The sequence below is a fragment of the Crocodylus siamensis genome, chromosome 4, assembly GCF_052110815.1.
Source record: "Crocodylus siamensis isolate JL-2025a chromosome 4, ASM5211081v1, whole genome shotgun sequence".
Taxonomy (NCBI): domain Eukaryota; kingdom Metazoa; phylum Chordata; order Crocodylia; family Crocodylidae; genus Crocodylus; species Crocodylus siamensis.
In genome coordinates this window covers 107421706-107443591 of record NC_143398.1, presented here as the reverse complement: position 1 = coordinate 107443591, position 21886 = coordinate 107421706, and the positions used below count along the sequence as shown (strand labels likewise).

The 21886-nt window shown below is 42.0% G+C and overlaps 1 protein-coding gene across 1 annotated transcript in view; it reads right to left on the bottom strand.

Moving 5' to 3' along the window:
* DGKI (diacylglycerol kinase iota) overlaps positions 1 to 13479 on the bottom strand; it is a 326628-nt gene extending 313149 nt beyond the window's left edge. Inside the window, 1 exon segment of the mRNA XM_090043316.1 lies at positions 13121 to 13479. Coding sequence (XP_089899442.1) covers positions 13121 to 13479 — 359 coding nt within the window.
* Between the last annotated feature and the right edge of the window lie 8407 nt (positions 13480 to 21886).

Below are 21886 nucleotides of genomic sequence, written 5' to 3'. Positions count from 1 at the left end.
CTTTTATTGCCTGTATCTCAAATGTGTGCCTTGACCTTCCTGATTTTGTGCTTACAAACCATTACTATGCTCCCCTAGTCCTTCATAGTAATATTGCCACATCTCCACTTTTAGTAAGATTCCTTTTTAAATTTCAAGTCACTGAAACATTCTTGGTTTAGCCAAGCAGGTCTCTTGCACCAGCTCCTATTCTTCCTTCACATTTGAATAACCTGCTTTTGTGCCACTGAAAGGAAAATAATTAAAACAATAGTACACTCCACAGAAAACCAAAGAGAAACCGAATACAGAACTACAGCTAAGTCCCTATCAGTTCATGGAGGGTGTATAATATCCTCCAGGTGGAGAAGACACTAAGGCTGTCATTAAAAGCTTCAGTCAAAGAGAAATAAAAATGAGAGTTTAAAGGAGCTGAAGCAGTTGCAGCAGCCAAATGAAAGTTTTGGAAGGAGCTGTACACTGTCCTCTACCACATACCTACTGGAGTGTTCCAAGTAGTTTTCAAGTAGAAGAGTAAAGGAAAATGTTTGCATGTGCCCAGAAGAAAGGAAACAATGTATGAAAGTTTTCATCAACCTAAGAAGTAAAATCGGAGGACAAGAAAGAGAGATTGGACACCTCAGTCTACTCTAGGAAAAAAGCAGTTTCTGCTGAAGGCCTCTTTTGTCTTTCAAAGAAAGATAGAAACTGAACAGTTTTCAAGAGATCGTCCAATCCAACCCCCCGCTGTAGGCAGGATCATCTCCAGCTCGCCCCAGACAAATGTTTATCCTACCTGCACGTAAGAAACACCAACAAAAGAGGTTTAAATAAGAACACTGAAGTTTTTCAAATGGTCATTGATCAGAATAGCAAAGGAAATATCTAATTTCAACAAGGTGGTATAGCTTCTATGTAATAGATCATACTGCCCAGCAGAGAAGCAGGAACATTGTAAAAATTATTGTTAAGGGTTGTTTCTTCCCATATGGCAATTTCTTTACCAACGAGCTGAAGTTGAGGAAAGAAAATGTAAAAGGTGAGTGATCAGAAAAGCCAGAAGCTTGATCTGGGAAAAATGTTTCTAGAGCATGGACAAAGAGCAGTCTTCAAATATATTACAATAATATATTCACAACTTTGCTTAACCAAGAGAAGGAGGGAGATATGAACAGTTAATTGCTTTGTAAGGAAAACAAAGCTTTATATGATGCCACTAGTAAAGGGCAAGCCACTTTAAGATAGTTGATAGACTTGAAGAGGAAAAAAATCCAGACGTCCAAACAAGAGCTTCCCAAGAGCTGCCTATCAGGGCAGCACTGAACTGTCAGGCTCGTGCAGGCTGTGGGAAGCTGATCTCCTGCTGCTTGAAAAAATTTATATGAAGGCTTACAGAATCTGAGGTGCAGTATCTGTATATAAACAGGTCCTTCATCCACTGCACCACAATCCACAGCCGTGCAACTCCAGTTGTACAGTACTGTATGCATAGCAGCAGGGCATAAAATGAGTTGATAAGCATTGAAAAAGAAAGTGTAAAGCCACAAACCAGAAAGACAAAAAAGGGAGTACGATGAAGTGTGACACGGAGAAGCTGGGGAAAATGGAGATGGAGAAAAAGAAATTAAACAATGCTAAGAAAACAGATATTCTATTGTAACAAAATAAATGAAACACAAAACAATTCAATCCAAAGTGAAATATACTGGCCTGGAAAAAGCAGTGACAGCTGAACCTACTGGCTATCTACAGATGCAAAATGTAAAAGAAAGCGTTGCTAAAGTACCTCTAAGAGGACAGAAGACCAGCTGCTACCAAGAAAAGAGGGTGCTTGAGCATAGCTTCTGATTCTTTCTTTTTTTCCATGCAATTTTTAAATCAGATTACAGCCTTGGAGTGACTTCCAACACCTGTGAGATCCTGTGAGCTTAAGCTGCTGGCATCACATAGGTACTATGGGAAAGCTCCCTCAAGCTAATCACATCAAATGGTACTTTTGCTTTGCTTCCAGTCTCCATGGGCTTGTAACTCTTGATTTTTCAGAGTGTTTCAGATTCCAGCAAATCTCAAAATTCATAATGAAACTATGGCATTTCTTCCAGTTTCCTGGGGAATCCATGCCTCATGCAGGGTGTCATCTCAAAATCACCAGGCAGCCTGAAACTTGCAAAAGATGTGAGATTTGCCTTCCTGGCTCCCTGCGTACGACCCCTCAGACTTCAATGGGAGATGCACACATACAGCTTACAAGATTGATTGTCATAAAATCCTCTGAGTATTCACAACAAAAAGTTTTCCACAGATGGGCTCACAGGATCATTCTGTAATTACATAAAAGCATAAGAACTGCCCCGTTCTCACCCCCAGAGAAAACTCATTAGCAGGCTAACAAAATAATGTGGTGATACAATTTTATGATGGGAGGTATTCTCTCCTCATCTTTTTATGCTAATAGTCTTGAAAGCTCTTTCACCACCTCCCTCTTTTCCAGCCCCCAGAGTCCACATGGCACCTTTGAGACTGCTATCAACAGGCCCTCCTGCACATTAAACCACATAAAGGAGCGGTTTCAGTGCAGAGTGGGATTCTAAAGCTGCCCAAATCTCATCAGCTCTGATTGGATTTGTGCACTTCATTCATCCCTTGCCCTATACGTAACTTTAAAAATGTACCCCGATGGGTCCAATTTCCTTCAGAATCATGCAGTTTGGCAAGCACTCGATCAACCTGTCAGAGTATATTATTTCATTGCAATTTTAAGAAATGCAACCACAGAAGCACTTGAATGGGGAGCAAAGGGATCTCTCACAAAAAGCATGATGGCTTCCATAGGCAAAAAGATTTTTGGGAAAAAAAAAAAATACACTGTGTTCCCCTTTTCCTTCCTGTGAAGTCTGAACATGTCTCAGCCTGACTTTTTTCCCTGTCTCCTTTTACCTCCCAGATTAGGCTTCAGACCCACATATTACACTCTGTTCTTCTGGCAGGGAAGGGATGGGTGATTTTAAGCACCTGTTAGCCAGTCCTTACAAACAGCGGAAGGGGGTGATATAGGGGTATTCGCCTATCATACCCTCAGACACAAACCAAAGGTCTTTAGTCCCAGCTCCTGCCACTCAAGTCTCCCAGGAACCTGGTAATAAGCTCCTGTCCCCCACATGAGAGCTAATACAACTAGTCATGTGGCCCATTCCAACAATACCATCTTTGCAAGGTATTCACACTGTGTAACCCAGCCCAAGTTCTAGGGACATCTATTAGCGTGCAGTTACAAAAATGTTTTTAAGCAGACCATGTGCCAATGAAATATGCCTCATTGATCTCCTTTCTACCTGGAATCCCATACTGTGTTTATCCTCACCTCTACAGGATGAGTGAGGATAAAGAAAGTTAGCCTACCTTGCCTCTAACCATCTCTGTTCCCATTCAGTTCTGGATTTTTCATGTAAAATCATCAACAAGGGTGACAAGTAACATCAATAAAGAGGTGATTTTTTTCTGGCAGTGGGAAACCCAAGCAGTAGAGATCATATTGAGACTGCCAACTCAGAGAGGTCCTTTTTATGGAGACAGGCTGGATGATCTAATAGTTCTTTTTCACCTCTGTCTTGTGTGATTTATGAACTTGTGTCATTTAAGCCACTGTGTAGCCAATGGATGGAAGCGGCCTCTGCCAATACCAATTTCCTATGGAAGCCAGGGGGTGAAAGGTTCTGTATCTCATTTCTAATTCCACCAGCCCGTTCCTAATTCAAAATTCAAAGAAGTAACATGCCTTCTCAGAACTGGCACGCAGAACCCACTGCACCAGTTGCTCCATCGTGGTTCCAAAGACATGTCCTCTTTGTCCACACAGTTTGTCAAGAAAACAAAGGAGCTGTGCTTAATAATTATGAATTCCTTCTAGCAAGTTAATAGTTCTTTTTCTTTACACCAAGTTATCTTTGTAAGTTGGAATCTTTCAGGAATCTGGGATGCTATACATCACCCGTGGCAGCCCCAGCCTATGCAGCTCTATCGAGATGAAATGCAACACTTGCTCAACACACAAATAATTTGGAGCCGTAAAGAAATCAAGTGATAATGTTCATACCTCAGCCTGCCCTCCATCTCTCTCCACCTAGAAGTCACTATCTTGGTTTTTTTTTAAATACTTTTGCTAAGACGTTTTGTGGTTCAAGGCAGCAATGAAGAATTGGCACTCCAGGTTCCATTCCAAGCTTCATCACATGGATTTCACGCGTCATCTTCAGCTAGTTGCCTTATCTTTCCGCATCTCAGTTTTTCCCCATCTGTGAAATGGGACTAAATTCTTACATACAGAGGTGCAACAATTTAATTCTTCGTATGGGATTTTGAGAACTTAAAGTGAAATGTGATATGAAATGATGGACCAATTCAAGGCAGAAAGATAACAAATGTTCCAGAAGATTCCCTCCCAAATGCAGCCCTGTAAACTCGTCAACACAAACCTGTAGTCAGACTCCTACAATCTCTGAGCATATGCATGTGCATACACACACACGCACACCATTTTCTCACCAACTGTTGTTTTGTCATGGTTATAAACCCCCACTCATGTTCCAGGCAATTTCTTTGCAAGGGTGACAATGGGTCAAACATCTCAAAACCATCACAGCAGAGGACAAAAGCCCATTAGGGCATTCAGCTGAGTAATGCAATTGAGCTAATATCTCTCTCCAGCTAAAACAGTGAACAAAACCTCATAACACAACATCTTCAAAAAGGAGTTGTTGTTCTCAATGTCCTTCTTTAGTCCAAGACAAAGTTCTTCTTACCAACACTGCAACTAAAAGAGGCTGCCAAAGCTACAAGCTTCTCTTGCCCACCTTTTTTTTTTTAATATCTGGGAAAGCTTTTGACTTATTGTCAGTGTCTCATGCCTGGACTATGCAAGATTTCCAGTAAAATTAGCCAGCAAATTAGTGAATTGGAAAGATCACAGAAAGCAGTGTTGCATGTGTGTGTCAGCTACCCCTGCAGCTCTGCCAAAGAGCCAAGTTCAACCAAATAAAAAGCTGGCAAGGCCTTATGGGGCTGCATGCAAGTCATTCTGTCAGCACTGTGACAGTCCCAGGTGAGAACCGTTTATTATTAATTCCAGGGGAATAAACAGGATGTGGGTGTCCTTTCCCTGTGTGATGCTGATTCAGCTTTAATTACCTGATGGTTTTTACCTGGAACAGTCCCAGGGCAATCCTGGGCTAGAGTTGTGTGCTTCTGCTAAATAACGCTTTTTAAACACTTTAATAAAAATCCCTATTCAACCGAATTAAGCATTCATTTAAAGCTAAGCAAATGGTCAGTTGCTTTAAGGAATTATTCACTACATGACTACTTGTAGTGACCTCAATCAGAAATATAAAAGTTTTAAAAAAATGAATAATGATCATCATCTCCATAAACCATAAGGGGAAAGTAAGACAGACATGTGGTCTAAATTTTCAAAGGTGGCCACTATTTTGGGGTCACCATTTTGTGAAATCCAGTGCCCAATGCACAGGATTACGTATCCACAGTTCCAACTGAAGTCAGGAGGCGCTGTGAGCACTCAGCATTACTCAAAAAATGTAAGAGTTCAGTGTATTAAATGACAGGCCTAAAACTGATGGACCTCATTGGAAGTTGAGTGAAATATACAGCTAGTAAGTGACAGAGCTGCGAACAGAACATAGGTCTCCTCCGCCCAGCCCTAAATTCTATCTACTAGAACATGCTGCCTCCCACTAAATTATCCAATCTAGGCTTATACTAAAACCCCATTCAGGAACATGTTTTGGCTTCATTTTTCTTTAAGCAGTAAAGAAATCACATTTATAAAAGGAAATTATCATTCCCTGAGCATCTCAAGAAAGCCATCAAAATTAATGGCCACCTTTGAAAAATTACACCGTGTCTCCCATTCCCCACTACAAAAACTTGGTGGGCTTGATGGTTAAAGTCCCTGCTTCCAGAGGCAACCCATTTATCCATGGTATTAGCTATGTTTCTGAACTGCCTTAACTCTCTCTTCATGTACTATGCAGAAGATAGATCCCTCAATCACTTCTTAAAGCACTATAAATACTTTAGAGGGGAGCTCCTTTGAGGCTTCCCTGTACACCCTGAAGCAAGAAGTTGTGTATTATGGAAGTATGTTTTGAAACCAAATTATTTTTTTTAAAAAGCTGGGGGGGGGGTAAGTGATGCTACAGGTGGGAAAAGAAAATATACTGCAACATCTTTATTACAGCATGGGGTACCAGTTCTGCTTAACGGCGTAATGTGAAACTCTAATGAAGAAAGCTTTAAACATCTCTTGTGAGGCTGAACCTGTACCTGGAAGTTACTTTTTGACATGCATTAGAATGAATGAATTGAATTTTTTACCGTCGCATTCTGATACATGATAACCACTGTAATTTAATGCTGCCAACTAAGACAGCCATTAAAGACTAGGAAAATTTGAGAGTAAGCAAACAACACAAGCAGAAGATCAAAGATTTTCCATCACAAAAGACTGTTTTTTATTTTGACAAATGCAGTTTAGTTTTTAATTATTTATGACATTTCATAGTACAGTAGTAAATGTGCTGTCATATTTTGTAAAAGTAATAAAGTCTTTGTAATATGAGACATCACCACAGCATTCTCCCTGCTATTTAATTTTTCCTGAAAAGTGAAGTACATTTGTGATCATTACTGTATCTCCAAATAAGTAAAAAAAAATACTGGAATACTCTCTGTTCTTTTCAATTCTTTTATGGTCCATGAAGTCACCTTTAGTCCTAGACTTACGTATGTAAAATTTATGTCAGTCTGTTCAAAACATTTTGGGGTTCTGGCTATGCATCACTCAGTGACTAGTTCTATTTGACCTGGGTTTTTGCTATCACTAATTTTTCCTTTCCTTTCTTTCTTTCAAGCCATAATTATGACTTTTGCTATTTTTTTCCCATGACAAAACACCGACCACCACTGATGATGCAAGAGATAAAAAACAGTAACATACACCCAGCATTACTATGAGTTCCCATTTGTAGGATGGGCTATTAACATCCTAATTAATCTTTATTTTTTTACATTAAGAATTGATTTGGAAATCACTGCGAAACAAGTAAGCATGGAAACTCAAATGCCATTTTAGAGTCGTTTTTCTGACTGGGACTAAACTCCGTAAATGGACTCAATGAGAGAACCACCACCCCCATCCACTTCCATTAGTAAAAATGAAACAAACTTGTTTCCTATACAGGAGGCTACCTTAATCAAATGTAATGGATGATGAGCCAAATGGTCACACTGGTACATATTAGCAGTGCAGAGATCAGTGACTCACTTTTACCCCAAAAACCTTTGAAAAATCCTGAGAAAAGACCATATTCTGATAAGAATCATGTCTGGCTCTTACTCCATCAAACAGAGGTTCTGTCTGCTGGGTCTAGATGAAGACAGAATTAAATTTATGGAGACTTAAATTAGATAATTTTTTCCCTAGCAACAAATCTTTAGCGAATTTCAACTCTTTAAAAATCATCATTGCTCTTTTTAACATACAATTTTTTGGTCTATTTTTTCTAAGACCATTACATATTTCTAATATCATAAAGAAAAAAAAACTTTTAGAAGCCCATGTGGAGTCACTAAATATGTTTCAGGGGGAGAGGCAGGGGGGTCAGAGGTTCTTAATAGTCTCTTAGTGTGGAAACAAAAATGAACAGAGTGTTATTGCATTTTGAGCTTTTTACAGCTGCCAAGATTGTGGGTTTCAAACACTACAAGAAAACATTATAGTATAAGAGTTTTCATTAACTTTTTTTTTAAGTGTAGAAACATCACTATTGTTCTTCATCATGATAAAATTAACAAAATTTTTGCACAAAGTTAAATAGATAAAGGGATGTACATAGAGAAACTCAGATTTTACAGTGGCAAAATCCTAATGAAATTAAGAAGAAAAGCTTTCCCAGCACCTACGTGTGGTAACATCCAAATAGCAAAAACAGCTAAATAAATGTTGGAATAAGTCTTCTTTATCTTAATGAGAAGTGCTCCTTCCAGGAAAACTTCTCTCTGGAAAGGGCAAACACATTGACTACACTTTTGCCCATTTCTCGATGGAGGAGCTGAATTTTTAATTAAATCAGTTAATACACTGGATCAGTTTCATTTTGTGAGCCCAGTGTCCAGAATGGTAAACTCCAATAACAAAAATGTTTAAGAAACTGAGTACTATATTTGGACAGTAAAAATATCAGCACCCAAATGGCGGTTTGAGAATAAGCCCTCACGTATGGAATAAGATATGCAAAGGTAGGTGACCAAACTGAGTTCATAACACCATTTTCAATCTTCGAGTTGACAACATATCCCTTATTTCAAAAAAATTACACCTTTCTATACCCAAGATTTGCCCCACTACACCCATCCAACACCCAGGAATTCAGAGTTGCTGAAGAGACTGAAGGAAATATAGTAGTTGATAGTTAAAGTCTAGGAGCACCACCCAGTACTTACATTTCACTGCTATCTATTAGAACTTATCCAAGCTTGAGGATGGCTAATCAAAGTAAAAAAGGTAAGGAACCCATCTGCAAATTACAGTATGTTCTATTTAAATAATAGGCACACAAACAAAACATGCATCCCTTAAAAACATTATCTTGTGCAAGCACAGGTAAGTGACATACCCCTGCTGTGCATGTATAGATAATTATATCACATTACGAAGAAGAAAACAGCATGTAAACATCTGTCCCAACAGAGCAAACAGCTTTTGGTGCAAATATGATAAGCTCTACAAACAATCTCTCGGTATAAACTTAACATGGTATATGCTGGTTGGCAACATAATACACTCAGTTAATTTTGGAGCACTGGATGCAACAAATAAATTCAGAGCAAGTTTGTTATGTGGTATTTTCTAAAGCAAGAAATTAAATACATTACACTACATATAGGGACTAATATGACTGGCTATGTATATAATGCAAATGAGATGTACAGTAAAAACATCTGGCCATAGTTCCAGAAGCATGACTGCAAACTTTGCTTCAGCCCATACTGAAGGCTGACCCAGCTTAAACAGAACCTGGCCATTTATGTCCAAAGCTGACTGGACATGATAGTGGCCCCAGTTGCTTCCTTCATGGCAACAGAAACTGGCATACCTTAATTATGGTAGCCTGACAGGACATTGGGCTCAAATCTTTGGAGTTTTTGATGCCATTACTGAACAAACTTACTACAGATTTCACAAACCTCTTCCTTCTTGACAATACCCTAGCTATATAACTGCAAATATTTCCATTTAACCTATATTTATGATGGTCATGGCATAACTGGTGACACTAGCAAGTCATATTTTCCCAGTAACTGGGTACATCTACATGTGCACTTTACTGCAAAGTAGACTAATTAGCTGTGCAGTAAAGCATCACTGTCTACACATGTGCCAGTGTTAGGGTGCAGTAAATTAACTGCACTGTAGGATAGTACTGTTGGGGACAATGCTATCTTATGGTGGAGTCACTAAGTGTGTTTAAATGCATATGTAGATGGTGACCTCCAGGTGCAAATTGCACCTGGTCAGCCTAGCTAACCAGAGGCCAGACCCCCAGCTCCTCTGCTGCCCAACATCATCACCCGGAGCCCAGGGCTGACCCTCCATTCCCCCTGCCAGCTCAAAGCTGCTTTGCCCTGGCTCAAATTGCTGCAGTCCTGGACACATGTGTAAATACTGCACCCAGGAGCAGTTGACAATGGTGTGAACTGTGCTGGAGTTTATCACATCACAGTAATTCCATGTGTAGATGCACCCACTATGTAATTACTCAAACTGGATCTCTTCAATAAATTAGTTGTTCCTTAGCAACTAACTAGGTGGAGTAAAGGGCTGAAACTAAAATAGATAAATAAATAAAAACCAAGTTCATTTACAGCCTGGGCTGTATATGATAAAGAAGGGGGAAGATTTTCTTTAGTCTCACTTGTATTTGGACATTATCACTGACCTCTCTGTCATTCACGTTCCAATTGACTGCTTATCATCAGTGTAGTTTTTAAATATATCCACCTGAGCCCAGACTATTTTAAGCAAGTTCCCACTATGTTCTTTTTTAAGTACATATAAATACAGAAGTATGGGTCTATGTCAATACAATACCCACATAAAGAGAACTATAAATGAACCACCTGAAAGCTGGTGCAGTGCGCTAAATAACTTCCATTGTACTAGCGTACAAGGGTGTCCAAGTGCCAATGTAAATAGAGTTTCCAGCACATTATACAGTCATTTACATGTATAAATGTATTGTGGCACCATAATTTGCTGAGAAAAAAAGGTAGTAATTTTAAGAGGAAAAAAAATGAGCTCACTTGCAGTGCTTTATAAAAAGTCTTCCATTCTTATGTCTACTGAGACTGTTCATACTCTGGGTAAACAAAAGAAAGGAACATTCCTTGTGGGAAATGAATTCTGAAAGGGGAAAGCATGTGGAAAATCTGGGATGTACTGAGAATGTGTTTTCTTTTCCAAGCTCTAAGTCAAGCAGGATGAATAATATACCTCAAGTAGTAGCTATTTAAAGACTGTTGAACAGACCTCCTGTTCCTAAAGGTTTGGGATTTAGCTGCACACCTACAAGTACTAATACTAATGAAAACAAGTCTTGCCATTCTTTCCTTTCTACATCTTATTATTAGCTCCTCATGTACATACAGAAATGCAAGACTGGATGAAAAGCCCTTTATGTTCAACACATTCAAGACAAAATAGCATATTATAATACATTGCAACATTTTTACCGAATGTAAGATAACAAGCTTAAATGAAATAAAACTATACAAATTGGGTAGAAAAACTTAAAATCTACTGAAAACCAAGAGTCCCAAACTGAGAGCAAACACATATTAGAAGACAGATATCAACCTTGTATCCGGGTTGTTAGCCCACCTATGGAATTTCCAGTCTTCATCTCTAACAGGCAAAAAACACTGCCGTAACACACGCACTCAATAAAAGTGTCAAAATAAAGATACAGAAGTACAGAAAGATGAGATATAAACAAAAATGTTCAATAGATGAACGCTGAATTTACTTTTTCATGTCACTAAGGTCAGCCTAGCCTGAATCATTCAGAGCTTTAAAGTCATCAGTGAAGCAATCAGCTTTTACGAATCAAAAGAAATATCCCTATCCATTCTTAGAGTCTAGTATCATATAAAATTCAACTTCAGCAATGAAAAGGAAACATTTCCCTACAAGTATCTGATTATGTCATTTTAAACCACCACTTTCTTTCTTACTCTCTTTTGTGCACGTGTTTGCACTTGCTCACTCACTCACACACACGCAAGCAGGCACACAGAGCAGTTTCAATAACCTAACATGACTGTAAGGTGAAAGTACAAAAGTATTTAAGCATTTTTACTGGTAGTGAAAATTCCTGCAGTGACAGAACACACAGAAGTCCTATATCATTCCAAAGTCAGAATAGGCAGCAGCTATACATATAAAAAAATTCCACACACTTAATATGGCTCATCTATGTGGCAATTCATGCTATAACTAACAGGATTTGAGGGTTATGTGGTCATAAAATCATCTAAAACTAGACTACTATGTACACCTCTTGAATAGTAACAGTGTGCAGTAGCTTCCAACCTGGGACACATTCTAAAGGATGACTGGAAGCGAAAGGACCCCATTCATCCCTGAATTTGCAAGTCACAAATGCATTTTTAGGAAAAAGAAGGGGAAAAAAGCAAACTTAAGCTCTTTGACTGCTGATCTAAATGTACACAAAGGAAAAAATGACAAAAATATCACAAAGAAAGAAAGAAACACCACCATTCAGTTGTATCAGATACCCACACCTCCCAGGTGGTTCAGCACCCTTGTCCTCTGGTCTTACTCCTCCCAAATTGTGTGTGGGCATTCAGTATAACCACCCACATATCTTGTCAACTGCTAATGCTTACCTAATGACTCACTGGGGGGTTGAGGGGGCTGAGAAAGGAGTACTTACACTTCATGAGACTTTCCACAGCGGAACCCTAATCAGAAGCAGTAATACCATCAGAAATGTTTTTCCAGTCTATTTCAGAGCTGTTTCAAATCCCCAGAAATTATTTTTTATTCACACAGCAAAGCTCGAGAATCACTCCGCTCCCCAGGCAGCACTTCTGACCCTCTCTGGATAATCCTCAAGTCAGCACGCACACACATACGCGCACGCAGAAACGTTCCCCCCACCCCCGTGCCATCTCTCCTAATGCTCTCTATGTATCTGGAGGGATATTGTAAACAAGATCATGGTTTCTTTTGTAGTATAATCAGATTGGTGGAGGGTGGGGGAGAGCTGCAGACAACAGAATTACGGTGCTGCCCTCACCCTAATCCCTGGCATCGCAACATCATACTGACACTGTAACTCGTTCAGCCTGTTGTCTGAGCACTGTGCACAGACACACGCGCGTACAACCCCACAACTATAAAGCGGCTACCACCAAAACAGCAGGTCTCTCAGGCAAAGGTACTAATAGACATGCACCACATGTCCGCTATGTAGGCACTATTTTCCTTGCCAGCAGTTTCATAGAGGTTAGGAGCTGGAAGGAGCACGTACAAATCATCGGGTCCAGCCCCCCTGCACTTGGGCAGGAAAGACTGCTGGGATCGGATGACCCCAGCAAGACGGATCGCAGATTTCATAGACATCACGGCTGGAAGGGACCCTGCAAGATCACTGGGACCAGCCCCCTGCGCCAGGGGCAGGAAGCATGGACTTTCCGTGTCGTTTCTTTAGGAGCGACGTAGCGTGCCACGATATTCCCACTACATTGTGTCGTGCTACCTTTTACACCCAATCATCTCCCGGGGCACAGCTTCCCTCCACGCCATCGAGCGCTTGATGCCAGGGCGCGAGCCTCTCGCCTCCCCAAACCCTCAAGGCTGGCAAGCAGGGGAGCCAGCTCTCGGCCCAGCCCTGCTTGCTGGAGCGATCCAACTCCCAACTTGGTGCCGGCCAGCGGGGCTCGGCCCGGGGGGCCTCAGGACCGGGCAACTCCCCGAGAAACTTGCAGGGCTGGCGCCTGCTGGCTGCCGCCGTCCCTCCTCTGCCCCGCGCCCCTCGCCCACCTGTAGGACACCTGCTTCCGGAAGGTTAAGTTCCTCAGCTTGTCTTCCAGGGACTCGTCCTTCTGGCTGCCCACCCCCGGCTCCTCCAGGGCTGCGGCGGCGGCTGCCGCGCTCCGCGTGTCCCCGCCGCCCTCGGCTCCCCGGCAGCAGCTGCTGCTGCCCGCAGCCCCCTTGTCCTCGCCCGCGGCCGACGGGGGGTTCATGGCGGGGCCGGGCGCGCGGGCGAGCCCCGGGGCCGGCGGCCGGGCGGGGGGCACGGGGGCAGGGCGGCTGCCGCTCCTCGAGGCGCTCGCCGAGGCGGCTGCAAATGGCAGCACCTTCCCGCAGCATCCATCGGCGGCCGCACCGCACCGGGGCATTGTGGGAAACTCCCTGCCGGCCCCCCCCCAGCCCAGCCAATCAGCTCCGGCCCCCGCCCGCTGCTGCTGCTGCTGCTGGTCCCTCCTAGGACGCGAGCAACAGCATCCCCTGAAACTTGCCCGAGGGACCGAGGCGGGGGGCGGCCCTCGGAGCAGCGAGGAGGGCCTTCAGGGCGGAGAGCGGTGGGCATGGGGCGGCTCCAGCACACGGGGAGGTATTTTTAGGGAGGTAAGGTTGGCACTGAAGGGCTTGGGCAGGAATAGGAGCCTGCAGGACCGCAGAGGAGAGAAGCGGGGGGTGCCCCCACTCCACCTGGAAGGGCCTCCTGGACCTTGCAGGAGCATGGGCAGCGGGGCCCTCTTTCAAACAAGGACCCAGAGCTGCCTGGGGCAAGCACAGCCCTGCCTTCTATAGGCGCTGCTGGAAAAAGGGGCAGTGGGATGGGCCTGCTGGGCTGCAGGCATGGGGAAGGGGTGAAAGCAGCCTGGGGAGCAGTGAGGAAGAGGGCATGCAGGTTGAAAGCCTCGCTAGGAGATCCTGTCCTGTCTGTTTCTTTCCGGGGTTTGGAGCCTCTGTTTTTGATTTGTGCTTTCGGCATATAAAAGCGAAAAAAAAAAGGACTGCTGCACCAGAGGAACTGACTCCCCCAACCCATCAAAAACCAACAAGCAGAAAAATGCCCAGGTAGTGATACAGAGATGTGAAAGGACAGACAGGTTTGAATCTTCTTTCTCAGGTCTCCAACCCAACCTTTCTCCGTGGTCTGTTCCTAGTATTCTGCACAGGCCACTGCTTCTAGTACTGCCAGATCTTGTGAGGTGCACTGTAGTGCTACGGGGCATCTTAGGAGATGATCCATGGTTTGCTTCTCAGTACAAAAGACACTGGTTGCTTGCATAGAGGCCCCACATTTTTATGAGGAAATTGCATCTCATGAGGAGGTTTGAATGGACCAGACCTAAGGATGCAGCCAATAAAATTCTAGCAAGATAAGGGATGGGAAAAAAGGTAACAGAGACATGGAAGTTAAAGCAGTAAATAGGCACTTCCAGGACCAAAGAGAAGCAATGTGGGGGAAAACTCTCATCTATAGAGTGTTCCTAAATACGCAAGGCACATACAATTTACACACTTGTATGTAAGCTGAGAGGCAAAGAACAGGTCATTCCACAGAAACCAATATCTTCAAAAAGACAAACTAAAGAAGATATAAGAATGGTGGCAGCTTCGTAGCCAAGCCACAGCAAAAGGACTTACAAAGCCAACTTATCATTCTGGTTAAAATAAATACAGAATTACATGCACCTCCTTGGCAACTCCAAATGCTTATTGTTGCTCTTCATCCCTTTACCACCTCATTCTTTAACCTACCATTTTCTATCATGCTCCCCATATACAAATAGGTTCCACTTTTGCAGGTCTTTATGCACATGAGTAACTTTATGCATCAGATATCAGATTCATCCAAAGAACCTTGTCTAACTTTATGTATGTATCCCAAGGGGTTAATTAAATAAGTAAACCTATGTACATGAGCACATTAGCAGGATCAACCCTTCCACATGTAAACCCCCAGCAGGTAGATACCCTATTTTCCTAGTTGCATAGTGAAGGGTATTTTTTGGGCTTGGGTGTTATGTAAAGAAATCCACCTGTATTGTTTCTTTGCAGTGTCAAACCCTATACCTACCTCACAATCTGCTCATTCACTGCACCCCTTTTTCTTGCATATAAATACTAAAGTATTCTTCACTGATGTTCCAGAAACACTTACCTACACTTGGATAACTGCTATACAAACTAAGCAGTGCCTAGTTTTGAAATCAAAACAAGAATGAAAGATGGTTTTGCCTCTTCCATCAGATCAAGGATTGTTGGATGCTTTTCCTCCTAGCAGAAACCAACACTGTTAGCCACTGAGATGCTCATAGAGTTTCTTCCTCCCAGAAGGAGCTCTGAGTACCACTGTTCTGTACAGTGCTCATGGCACTAGTCTGAAAAATAAGGGGGTAAGCCTGGACTTTGAAGTCAGATCCCTGCATAACACAGCATTGTGTTAACCCTGCAGTAAAAGGCACATAAACAGTGCTCATGAAAAAAGTAATCAGGCATGCTTCTAATAAGTCCTCTTGATATATGTGCACAAAATAATGGAAGGTGGAGCTTGTGACACTTACTTTGACAGGGCCTCATTTATACCTACAGTCATATAAAAATGCCTTATTAACAGATAGGACAAGTGGCCAAGAGCATCAAATCGTGCTTTAATCATCATATACAGTGTGTTTATGCATTAATCTCTTCTAGTTTTTCCTCAGGCAGTCTCCTTGGCACACTACAGAGACACCTGACTCTGAAGAGTTTGCTTCTTCTTTTTTTTTTTTTTTTATTGCAAACTTCATAAAGCCTACTAATAAAGTACACAGCCTTCCCCAACCACTTTACCCTGGAATACCTCCTAATGCTGTCATCAGAAATCAAAAGGGAGATATAGAGAAAGTCAGTAGGGGAACGTTTGACTTATCAGCAACAATAGAATTAAGTATGAAAATGCTCAGGCTTGAAGCTGTGCAGAAGCCCCGGAAGAAACCCAACGTTTACTTAGTTTTCGGTATCCAAAGCTACACCAAGACAATTAGATCAACAAAAGCCACAAGAGGAAAAAGTGTGACCAACACCATTACCCAACAAGGAATGTTTTAACAGATTTAGGAATACTTGCTGTACGGAAAATCAGTGTGGTAGAGACTACTCAATGAACTCTAGCTGGGGCCATCTTAAAAGGCCATTTGGAAGCTTTACTTTGTGCAAAATGTGGCTGCCCACCTCCTAAGTAGGGCAAACCAGAGAAATCATATTTCAGCTCTACAGCAAGCATGCATACAGGCTACATTGCCTTACTTCTCATTTCTGGGTATATTTCGCTGTGCTCATTATGTTGAACAAAGCTTTAAAGAGTAAAGATCCCAGTTGTCCCAAGGATCATTCTTCCTGCAATACTCCACATTACTTGGAATCAGATGGAATAGAATAGCTATTTATTGGTCCCAGGGGTAGAAATTAAGAGGGCAGGGGCAAGATATTGTAGGGAATTAATGCTGGCATGAGGACTTAGATCAGCCTGTGGACAAAAAGGAACACATTTGGCACCTGCCCTCCACTGGGACTGCTATGAGATAAATTACCTCCACCTAGCCTGTCTCCCACCTAGAAATATCAGCTGCATTTCTGCTGCAGAGAATGAGTGAGGAGGCAGCTTAGCACCAGACAAACCAGTCTCTTGCAATGATGAGTTTCACAGAGAACTTTATACTTTCTGTGAGATCCTTTTGCACCAGCATCACGGGCACGGAAGGAACTGGGGCAACAATAACGAGACCCAACACAATCCAAAGGTCCTTGCCACTGGACCACAGAAACACATTCAAAGTCACAGCCTATCCACATTTAGGACACAGTGCAAACTTTTCTTTCATCTAGGCCTAGTAATAATGACCACTGGGTGTGTTGCTTGTCAGTCAAGTTTTCCTTAGGTGTAGAGGAATAAGGCAGGGAAATTAAAAGTGCACCCGTATATTAGATACTCAAGACTTTAATTTTCTTTGCTCCATGTAAGTTACAATGATGCATGTACCAACTATTCACACATGTACCCCACTAGCATTCAGGTCCCAATCCTACACCAAATTCCATGCAGATGTATGTGTACCAGCATGAGGACCTGCTGAACCAACTGGGTCTGCCCATGCAGAACTCATAGCGGGACTGGAGGCTGAGTCTACAGATTTCAGACAATCTTTCAGGGAAATGAGCCAACATTGCAGGTGGCTGGATCCAATTTATAATGAGTTTGAAAGTGATTTGTGTAGAAAGGCATTAAATAATTTTTAGATGGAGTCATTGGATCAGTGCTGACAATAACAAAACTCCTTTTCCAGGGTCTGAAGGGTACAGTATATTCCTCTTTATTAAATCAAAGATGTTTTAAAGAGGAGGGTGTTTCATTGCTTGAAACACCCCCCAAAAAATAACCCCACTGTTCTCTGTCTCTACAAGAAAATGCTGAAATTGAATGTGCAAAAACAGCCCACTGGCAAATTATACCCAGAACATTATTATATGTTGTCTTGCACTTTTGTGTCACTTTAATCTAATATTAAACACACTTAATTTGACCAGAAAGATCAATCCAGGTACTTTAAATGGCCCCATTGCCAAAGTATTCAATAAACCCACAATCTCTAATGCACCTTTTTAGAAATGCTAAAATCCCCATTTTATAGGAGAAGATGAGGCACAGAGACAAATGACCAGATCCACAAATAAATAAATAAATAAATTTACAACTATTTAAGTTGGTCTAATAAAAGATATGAGTCACCCAAAGAACCTTATTTGCCAGATCCACAAAGGTATTCATTGGTATGAACCAAGCAGCAGACCAAGATAATCTTGTGGGTCACATTCCTTGATGCCAGTTTTGTCACTGTGAATGTTTCTACTACACTAGGGCACCACCTATTTTGCTATTACTGCTCAAATTTGATGACTAATCTGCAGCATGCAGTGCTAAAATCAGCTTCCAACACATCCTGCTTGAAGTTGGCAATGAGGTTGGCAACAGAAACCTGAAGGTTAGAGAAGATGGACCTTGCCAAGTTACATCTGTAGAGTAGCTGTCAGTTTTTTTATATATACACACACTAATAAATTCTATATATAATTTTAAACATAGTAGAAACTTCCTTGAAACATCAGGTATACTCAGACTTCTATACAGAGTACACCACTTGCTGCAGTTGGACTAGTCTGGAATGGATCAGTATGGAAGAACGGAGCCTTATCAGGCTTCAGCAATATCTGGGAATCCTGTGCTAGCAAAAGATGCCAGATTCCTCCCACTACCACCATTTCTCTTCAAAAGTTGGCAGCCATATACAGCCCCTATTCTCAGGCTAGCAGGAATACCAGGCATCACTCTGCAGTGACTCCGCTGGTTGATTTGGGATAGCAATGATCTCCAGCAGGTGTTAGATTAAGACCCTTTTCAGCCAGTAGGCTTACTGCAGCAATGCCTGGCTTGAATAGCAGGACAAATAGTGTGAATGAAACAGGAAATTCACCCAGTGCAGAGCAAAGAATAAGCAATTATTCACTACTTACTCTTCCTTTAAGCCCTATTTTAAAGTCTTACATATACATAGGCCTTATATCTGAAAGTAAATTGTAACTAGAGAGCCACACAAAATCCTTTCTATTCTCTATGAAAAGAAAAAATGTTTTGAAAGAGGTCCAACTGCAGTCTACTTGCTCAGAATGGACATAGCTTTTAAAAAAAAACCTGGCCCAGGCCTCCACTCTGCCTTCCTGATTTAGTCACATAAAACAGAAGACACAGCAGTTGGTCACAGGGCAAAAAATGAGGCTTCATGGTAAGAGCACACACGTTAATGGTTGTGTGTAATAACTGGAAGCTGAACTGCAACAGTTTAGCCCTCGCTGAAAGAGGGGTAAGCTACTGCAGGTACCTTTCAGCTAGTGCTGAGTAAGGTCTTGCATACAGGCAGTTATCAAAAAGCAAATGATAAGAGGAGATGGAGCTTTACTATATAAGTCACGATAGCTAGTTGGTCTGCATATACCCTCTGCTCAGACCAGAACTTCTGCACTGAAGGCTATTACTTCATGTTCAGTGACTTGTTCCAACATCAGTTAATATCACACCGAGACTAGCAGATCTGCCACAGTACTTATGATGGCACTGACAATGGTGAAGTGAGTTATGGATTTCTGTTCCACTAAACTATTCATTTTCTAGGTATCTTATCTCCTGCTGAACCACCCTCATTTCTCTTTCACCCATCTTCTGCATCCTGACCCCTAAACTGTGAGCTCTGATTCTTGTTTGTGTAATGCCCAACACAGTGAGGTACTGCTTCTTGCTTGGAATACATACGCCTCAATGATACCATAACATAAATAATGTAATGAACAATAAATTCCTTGGGGAGGAGTTCTAGGTAATAAAAACAGAGGGAAATATATATAAAAAAGATTTCTTGGGGAAAAAGTCATATCTGCAAGATTAAAACATGAATATTTTTGCCTTGTATGAAACACACGCTTTTAAAAACTAACTTTACATAATAATTTGCTACATACTGAAATATAAAATGAATACTAATAAAAACCATTTTGCAACTTAAATTAATAAAACTTTAAAAAAAAGATTGATATCCTCTGCAGTATTTGAAACCCACAGACAACAGCACTAAGAAGCTTAACATTAAAAAGTTTAATTAACCTGACTTTTCAAAATTCAGGATAAGAGGAATGCAGTATATAAACAAAGAACATAATCAATAGCTTTGCAAATGTTTTCATTTCTAATCATGCCTAGCTCTTTTATAGCACTTTTCCCCAGGAGGCAGGTATCATTATCCCCATTTTACATGGAAGCAAAGTGATTGCACCAAAGTCAACAAACAGATCAGTAGCAGAGCTGGAAATGGAAGCCAGTCTCCTGAGTCCCAGTTCAGCAGTGTTCAGTTCACCAGGCCATACCACCATCCAAACAGCCTGGTTCATGACAAAAGATGGATGCATGCATTCCCAATGCATGAACTTTAAGTTGACACTCCATAATTTTCAAAAAGGATCAGACTACAGTGCACCACTGTAAACTCTAAGCAACTGAGGAAGGATCTCTGCTTCACAATATTTGTGGCAAGACATAACAGCAAAGGATAAGCCTCATAAACCAAACAACTATGTCATTAGTGTTCAAAGCCAAATTCAAACATCTGCCCTCATCAACTTCAGTGGGAGTAATCAGGGAGAAAAGTGCCATTCAGTATGAATACGGCAAGCAGAGACAACAACATGTTTTACAAAGGACAGCTTGTACTGGAAAGTGACAAGGTGTGAACTTAACCTCACTTGCCAGTCAACCTGTGTGGGTATCTGATATAACCACAGACATTTCATATATTTCATAGACGTTTGGACTGGAAGGGATTTCAAAGATCATCAAGTCCAGCCCCCTGCCCCAGGGGCAGGAAGTCAGCTAGGGTCAAAAGATCCCAGCAAGATAAGCATCCAAACATTTCTTAAGTGAGTCCAGAGTAGGTGCCTGCAGCACTTCTGGAAGGAATCCGGGCCTTGGCGGGGTCGGACAGTAAAGAAGTTTTTCCTTATGTCCAGCTTAAAACAGGTCTTGGAGGAATTTATGACCATTGGTCCTTGTTTTTCCTTGGGGTGCTCTGGTGAACAGATGTTCTACCAGATCCTGATGCACACCCCTTATGTACTTATAAGCAGCCACCAGGTCCCCCCTGAGCCTGCGCTTTTCCAGGCTGAAGAGTCCCATGGCTCTCAGCCTTTCTTCATAAGGCCTATTCTCTTGTCCTCTGATCATGTGCGTGGCTCTCCTCTGGACTCTCTCAAGCTTCAACATCCTTCTTGAATTGCAGAGCCCAGAATTGGATGCAGTACTCCAGCTGCAGCCTCAAAAAGGCGGAGTACAGTGGGAGGATGACATCCTGAGATTTACTTTAGAAGCATCTATGGATGCAAGCCAGAGTTTTGTTTGCTTTACCAGCTGTGACATCGCATTGGTGGCTCAGGTTCATCTTGTGGTCAATCATGATCCCCAAGTCTCTTTCAGCCATGGTGCTAGCAAGCGTAGCACTGCCAAACCTATAAGCATGCTGAGAGTGTCCCCCCCACCCCGAGGTGGAGTACCTTACATTTATCAGTATTGAACATCATCGGTTTTGTATCCGCCCACTTACTAAGTTTATCCAAGTCAGCCTGGATCACTAGCCTGTCCTCAGGTGTGGATGCTATGCCCCAAAGTTTAGTGTCATCGGTAAACTTAGCCAGTGTGCTTCTGACACCAACGTCCACATCGTTGATAAAGATGTTAAAGAGAACTGATCCAAGGACAGAGCCTTGGGGGACGCCACTGGTCATGAAGCACCATGATGATTCACTTTCATCGACTACTACTCTCTGGGACTGACCTCGGAGCCAATTACCCAGCCATTGGACTGTGACAAAGCCAAGGCCACAGTTGGCCAATTTTTCCTGTGAGGAGGTCATGGGACACCAGATCAAAAACTTTTTTAAAGTCCAGATATATGATGTCAATCTCTTCGCCCTTGTCTAGGTGATAGAGGTATCATGCAATCTTTTACTTCATGCTGTATTAAGTTTAACAATGCCTAACCCATTGCTTAACTCCATATCATTCATCCTCAACTCCTATTTTTATTCTTAATTTTCAGTAGACTTCATAGACATTAGGGGCTGGAAGGGACCTCGTGAAATTGAGACCAGCCTCCCTGCCATAAGCAGGAAGTCTGCTGGGGCCAAATGATTGCAGCAAGATAAGCATCCACATTT